Raw genomic sequence first — 7,753 nt, forward strand, 5'->3', positions numbered from 1 at the left:
GATCCCCACTGTTAACCACCTCACACCAAAGCATTTCTTATTCTGGTGTAAGGAAAGACCAGGTAACCACGGGATTGTGCTTCTAACACCATATTCATGTAGAATACAAAACATAGGGTTTTCTAACTAGAATCTTTCTCCTTCTAGTCAATGCCTAAAAGCTGACAACTGGGTGACTTCAGTTACGATCACGGGGTGGAGCTTGGAACAAACAGAGCCGACATACAACATATTGATCTCACCCCCCTCACCCTGTTAAGAAAACTAGGAAGTAACTCAGGGAACTTAGCAATAGGCACCAGTAAAACACACCCTGAGATCTGAAAAGTTACTCATTCTCTCAAAGCAATGCAGTGGCCTCTCACAACGGCTAAAGAGCATCTCTCTGATGAGTTTGGCAAGGCAGCTGCCACCTAGCATGACCAGCTCACGGGCTACCTGTCAGGTTCATCCCATACTCAACTTGTAAGAGGATTTTAATTCAGCAGTAGGTCTGGTATCAGGAATCTTCATTACCATCTAAGGAAGACAATCATTTGTCAGTTCTTTCAGGATGTGAGATACTGAGTTGGAGACTCGGTGTTCTAATTCTGAATATGACCACAAACAACTGGGCTCTCAGGATGAAATGCACTTCAGCAACATCCTCAATACCTCATAACTAACAATTTCAGGGAGCCACAGCTATTGGGGAATCAGAAAGAGACCATTTCTTTAACTGCAACAACCCCACACCTCCCAAATTGGGCTCTACTAAATGTCCTTTAGCATTTATCTCCCACAGAAACTATAGTCGATGTTCACTTAGCCCACAGGAGCCATTTGCATGAACTCAACTATTTTAAAGTTGGTCTTTTTTCATACTTAAGTTGGTAGAGATGAATGATGTTAGTCCATTATGCCTCCAAGAGTCACCATTATGTATGGCTAGCATGTTGACTGGCTGGATTATTTATAGGTACTTTCGGTAAGCACCGTACTATTGTAGTTTGGACTCGGCACCCAAACGAGAAAACCTAATAGCTTTCTAACACCTTGTGGTGGAATTTTTTGGATCAAAACACTTATCCATATAGGCCTCAATATGGCTTTCATTACTAACCATGAAATATACTTCTTGCCCTTCACCTGGTGATGTGAAATTCTTCTCTTAGTCCTGCCACTTATAAAGGTCTTAAATATCACTACCAGCACTCCCCAATGTAACAGTATAATACTCTGTATTTCTAATTCAGGATCAGCAAACTCTGGCCCCTGGGCCAAATCTGGCCAGCTAGCTGCCCATTTCTGTAAATAAAGTTTTATAGGAATACGATCATGCCCACTCATTTATATATTGTCTGTGGCTACTTTCATGCTACAACCCCAGAGCTGAATAGTCACAACGGATGTCTGGCCTGCAAAGCCTGAAATATTTACTATCTGGACCTTTACAGGAAAAGTTTACAGAGTCCCCATTATAAGACAGAAGGAAAACAAATTGCTTATTCAGAATAGCCTTCTCCTCACCTGAACCAAAGAAAATAAAGCAAGAAAACAACCCTGACCCAAAAGACTACCTTTTACATGTACTTTGCATGAATTCTGTGCAGATGCATCTAAGATGTGAAATACTTAAGACAAATTTAAATAACAAAGATTCTGGAGTGACATATATATCTTCATATAAAATATAAAATTTTATATATAAAATATAATATAAATATGCCTATCCCTCCAGAATTTTTATTTAGATTTATTTTAAGTATTTTACATCTTCTAATCTTCTGTGCATCTCATTTCAGAGAACACTTTGTAAAATATATATTTATTTATATACTTTTTAAATATACATACATATATACTTTTTTTAATTAAAGGAATTTCTAAATTTGCTCTTTGGGGAAGACAATAAAACTTGAATTGAGTTCTTGTCACATGGAATAATTTAGAAATCTTAGAAAAGACAAGACGGGTAAAAGGAATGTGATATAATAGATGACTGGTCAGCAATAAGAACAAAGTACAAGAAAAATAGAGAACAAAAAAACCATAGCTTTAAACTGTATAGCCCCGCCCAGGGTTTTAGAGAGATGCTCTTTCATTTACGTGCAGAGGGAAGGGGACTGGATGGGGGGACGTCTTGTACTAAACTGCATCCTGAATCCCGAATGTGCTCAATAACGACCTAGCTCCATCCAGAGACCAACCCAGGGACCCATCCCCAGCACATAACAATTCTAAGTCAGATTACCATTAGACACACCCATAGAGGAAGTGAAGGAATTTGGTCAAGGCATTTCATCCTTCAACCTTACCCAGACGGGAGCCCTTAGGGAAGGCTGTCCCAAAGTTGTCAAAGGGTATCTGGCACACACTCACATTTAGTTTTGTCCACACAAAATTGATTTTCAGTGTTTTCAATTTATGACCAACATTTTGGGGAGATCTCACCAAAATTTTTGAAGTTTTGGTCCGTCTTGAAAAACCTGGGCACCTGAGAACCCTAAGCCCTCAAGCAGCACCGCCTGAGCTGGTAGTGGCTGTCCCACTCAGAGCACAGATGTTGTCTGGCTCTATACACTCCCTACAACTCCCTGGTGTCTCCCTGTGTCCCAAGGCTGAGCATCAAGGGCTGCCTCCTCCCCCTGGCACTGTTAATCGTCACTCATTAAAGATACCTGCTCCATAGGCATCTCAAGTTTGACGCCAGAGCTAACCTTTTATATGAACTGATATGTTTCCAAACGGATGAGGAAAGTGATTTTTCTCTTTGTCATTCTTTGGTTCACATGTATATTTTTCCCCTCCCTCTTGATCAGTGACCATCTACAGACATCAAGCACATGCATGCTTTGCCAACAATTCACCGTCATTTGAAAAAGGCAGTCCCTTCCCTCATGAGCTACCAGTAAAGACATTTGATTCTGCTGGGTCTGTTCCATCCCTTAGTTAATTTACACTGATACTACATCCGTATGCTAGACAACTTATCCCTACAAGCAGCCAAAAGACAATACCTACAAAGAGGTAGGTATGTCATAAGGTAAGACACAGCTTACGGAGAGAATGTTTGCCCATCAGAATCAAGGCACCGTTTTGGAGGGTGTAAATCAGAAGGGAGATTTCGGGTGCAATCATTTCCCTCCTGAGAAGATATTTAATCCCCTTGGTGACCTCTGAATTGGATCTAGTGTCTCAAATTTAAGTCACTTCAGGAAGTGGGTGATACTTAATAAATGTGCAAAACTTCTATTTACACCAAGTGTCTGTCAACAGATGCATGGATAAACAAAATGTGGTATGTGCACACCAGGGAATATCACTCAGACTTCAAAAGGAATGAAATTCTGACACCTGCTACAATATAGACACACCTTGAAGACAGTATGCAAAGAGAAATAAGGCAGTCACAAAAGGACAAACACTATACGATTCCACTCATCTGAGGTATCGCCAGTAGCCAAATTCATAAAGACAAAGTAGAATAGTGGTTGCCCGGGGCTAAGAGGAGGAGAGCGTGAGGAATTCTGTTTAACGGCGACAGAGTTTCAACAGGAGATGAAAAAGTTCTGGAGCGGATGGAGGTGGGCTGTGCAACAATGTGAATGCACTCAATGCCACTGCCCGCTAAAATGGTAAATTTTATGTAATGCATATTTTACCACAACAAAAAGAAAACAAAAGCTTAAGGAGGGTATATTGGCGGGGGGGGGGGGGGACGGGTGCTTTTTACTGTTAGGGAAACTTATATGTCCGTAATAAATATCACGGTGTGACAATGCTCAGAGGGCAAGACATGGCCTGAAAGCCCAGTCTGGTTCCACCTGACCTAGAGCACCCATATGAGAACAGTATTCACTTCCATACACAAGAAGAAACCTATCATAGGGTCTGGTTTATAGCCGTACCAACTGGCCGCTTGGGGACGCTATACTAAGAGCACCTTTCACGCAATGGAAATATTAACCCCCAGATTTTTCCAAACACACACTAAGTCTCACATTCTTATGCCAAACTACTCTTGGCATAGAGATAATGGCAACATTGGACAGGTATATCAAGTCTATACACATAAACAGGCTCTCCATGGAGAGGGTGACAATGGCTGCAGTGATGGTGGGTGGGCGACAGCAACTATGGACTCAGAGAGCAGATACCGGCATCAACGCTGGGCACTGTTCGCTCCCCAAACCTGTCATCCAAGCCAGTGGCAACCACTGTTTTACACTGTGCTTCTAAATAAAACAGAAAGGTCCAACACACCTTGAACGTGCAAGTGGGCAGAATCCTTTCAAGACGGCATGAAAGTCAAACTCAAGTAGGATGAGGTTGGTAAAGGAAAATTTACAGAGATGCTATGGGAGCATTGGAAACAGACTTTTATTTAACAGAAACTTACACAAATTTGATACAAACCCTACATTATGCAAAGCTTTATCACAATTCTACACATTGTAACTTGTGGGAGTTGGTTGGAGAGTGGGTTATTATTATAATTATTAGCATTTTGAAAAGGGACCTTTCCTATCAGAAAACGTCACAGAAAAGGGCTACAAAATGATACAAAGACACTCTTGGTGATCTCCCGCCCTCCACCCCAGGACTGGCCTTGAATGAGAAAGCTGAAAGGACTAGCAGGAGGTCTGTGCCCATCCAGTCTCCCCTTTCAAAGGCAAAAGAGAGACTCTCAGGCTAAGAACCATTTCGGTAACACTGGCACTCAAGGACTGTTGCTGATGAGAACATCCAGCGTTAGATTATGCATTCATTATTGGGACTCCGCTTACAAGTGGGGGACACTCAAGAGCATGGACACGGAGAAGAGCTGGAATAGAATCGAGTGGCCCTGCCGATCAACCGAGCTCCTTCGCCAGGCCACAGACACCGTGTGGAATGACACAGGCCAGCACGTTCACTTCTGCCCACACGACCATAAAAGGACATGTTAGAACACGTGTCTTTCTCCTTTACCCCCTACCAGCAGCTGAATTTGAGGTTTCCATCATTCAGGTTGGCCTTCCTTGCCCTTGGGGACACTCTAGAACCTTAGGCCACCCCAAAGCCTGCTCAGTAGAAGTCTCCTCTGGAAGTTGTTAGGTGACCAAATTAGTATCATCTCAGCTGATGCTTATTTTGTTGTCTTTTTTTTTTCCTCTTTCTTCGCTGCATTATTTTAAACAAAGCTGTCTGTGTTTGAAAATGTTGAACTCGCAGAGATAGTTAGTCACTAGATGGAATTCTTTTCTGAACTAGGCCTCGTCAGACATGACAACAAGGAGTCGAGCTGTTTCTTGACATCCAGATGAATGGGGTTTGCCTATGGGGGGGGGGGGGGGGGGAGTTTTCTGGGGAGTAGGGAGAGACTGCTGATAGCCTTTGTGGCTAATTTATTTCTGTCACGTCTTAACACATAACCATGTAACATCACCAATGCCTCCAACAGAATTTTGAAGAAGAAAAAAACCAATCACTCCTCACTTACCACATCCAACTGGCAGAAATAAAAATACCTAAAGCACATACATGAATGGCTTTTTTAAAAGCCCGAGAGAGCAGAGTTGATCTTTATTTTCTCATTAAAAATGTGGGGTCTTTTTCCTTAGCGTTAATATGAAGTCTTTATTTAACATTAAGTAACTCTTTTGATTTCGTGTCTTCACAAAATTGCTTTTAACTTTTGAAGTAGAAGGTACTTTAAACAAAAATACTGTGCCACGCCAGCACTTTTTTCTTTTAAATATTGAAATAAATAAAATAGTTAACTCTTTTTTTTTTTTCCGTCAGTTTGTTCATGTTCAGTTATTTCTACGGTAGAGCACTTCCAGTCTGACCTGGGTACTTTCTCAGAGACACTTAAAGAAAATGTAATGAAGGATTTTAAAAAGGAAAAAAAAAATATATCTTCTTATTGCACACACTTAGGCCATTCCCAAGACTTCTCTGAGCTGAGCTGAGCTGAGCTGAGTTGCGCTGGAGGCTTTTCCACAATCCAGGCTCCTGTGTTGGCTGAAACACACGCGCAGGAGGGGGCCGGGCAAGGGAAGAGGAAGAGGAGGAGGAGGACAAGGAGGAGGAGGCGCAAATCAACGTGGCTCCTTTTCACCTTCTTCAGAAATGGCTTGCTTGAAGGATGCCGGAGTCCCCAGGTCATAGAGTTGACTGCAGAGGGAAAGGCAACGAAAGATAAAACAAAAAACAACAGCACAGGACAACTACCTAAAAAAAGGAAAGATTAAAATGAAGGGGGTGGTGGAAATGAAATGAACTGAAAAGAAAAACAAAAGAAGAAAGAAAGAGAACATACTACCTACGGCCATGCTAATGAGACCATGGCTATGTGCAAGGAGAATCTGGCTCGTGTCTCCTGTGCCCTGAGCATCAGCAGCACGAGATCAGCCAGAAATAGGGCAGGTCAGCTGCACTTGGGCAACCAACTGACACAAGAAACAGAGGGGACACAGCTGGATTTTCAAATCCTAGGTGGTGTAGTAGACAAAACCGGATGCTGGCAAAATCTATCATTTTTTTCTCCTCTACTTGGAAGCTGAATCTTTTCACTGTTAAAATGCCCCAGAAGGACCGTTACGATGCAATCTGTCTGCCTGTCACCTAAGTGGAAATGAGTTGTTCTATGGTGTAGGACGAGTGGCAATTACAAAAACCCCAACCGATGCCCCATGTGGCCTCAGGCCCAAAGGACACTTCTTCACACACACACCCTCACCTCCAACCCCAAGTGATTCCAGGGTGTCAGAATTACTCAGGGAGAGAACCAAGCCAAAAGATCCATTCCAGTCCTCAACTAGCCCAGTGATCCCAACTGTCAGCCTTGGAACCTGGTGGCAGTTCAATCCTGGTGGGTCCTTTAGCCAGGATGAGTACCAACCAGGAATGGATTTGGCTTCTAGCTGAAATAAAATCTGCTAAGTTATTTTAGGCTTTGGAATGGAGTAGTCTGCACAAAGGAGGAAGCAATAAAACCAAGTATTATCACATTTCACCCCAGAAGCAGTCCCTGAAGGCAGAGATGCGTGCCCCTAAACAGTGCCCATGTCACGTTGGGCTGGGTGGCAAGGGAGAGAGGAAAGGAGGGAGGGGCCCAACTGGAAAACGGCCAAGGCAGCAGGGAACAAACCTCAAAACCAAATGAGTGGCTCAGCCTCCTCCAAGTTGAACCCCTCCATCCCCCATCTTTCTTCGTAGTACCTAAGGCCTTACTCACTGGTCAGGGGCACAGGACTGGTATAGAAGCACTTCCAAAACTGAGACTCTATCTGTATACTTATGTTTTCAAGGGGTGGCTGAGAAGAGCCTCATTTCTACCCACCACCAAGCCCTCCCCTGACCTCTTCTCCTATTTCCTTCCCCTCCACCCCATCCCATGCCCTTCCACTGTCTCACCTCTCAGATGTGCTTTCTTGGTGTCCTTCCCCAGACCCAGTCCTCATCCCTAGTGCTCATCTCTTCGCTGTCCCCCCTGCCTCGAGCCCCTTCGCTCCTCTGATAAAATTAGTTGGCCTTCAGAGCCCCCACGGATGCCTGCCAAGTGTACTCTTGTTGGGCACCCAAATTTTCACTCCCTGCCAGGAGTGTTTCTGTCCCTCTCCCAGTGCCCCCGACCCCTCCAGTCAGATATCACCTACCACTCTTCTACTGAGTCTGTCTCATAATCATACCTTCATGACCCTCCAGTTTCCTCAAATTTTCATCCTTGGCCCCCCAAAACACACACACACACACACACACACACACACACACACACACACACACA

At 43.5% G+C, this 7,753-nt stretch overlaps 1 protein-coding gene across 3 annotated transcripts in view; it reads right to left on the reverse strand.

Annotated features, from left to right (window-relative positions):
- DPF3 (double PHD fingers 3) overlaps positions 1 to 7,753 on the reverse strand; it is a 270,407-nt gene that overhangs the window by 46,889 nt on the left and 215,765 nt on the right. The window contains exon 10 of one of the 3 annotated variants that reach the window (XM_040477594.1): positions 4,339 to 6,141. The exons of the other annotated variants lie outside the window; for them this stretch is intronic. Coding sequence (XP_040333528.1) covers positions 6,066 to 6,141 — 76 coding nt within the window. The 3' untranslated portion in view covers positions 4,339 to 6,065. Of the gene's footprint in view, positions 1 to 4,338; positions 6,142 to 7,753 lie in introns of those variants that run through there. 3 annotated transcript variants of the gene reach the window in all.

This window comes from Herpailurus yagouaroundi, unplaced genomic scaffold (assembly GCF_014898765.1).
Source record: "Herpailurus yagouaroundi ecotype Mexico unplaced genomic scaffold, PumYag 141, whole genome shotgun sequence".
Lineage (NCBI taxonomy): Eukaryota > Metazoa > Chordata > Mammalia > Carnivora > Felidae > Herpailurus > Herpailurus yagouaroundi.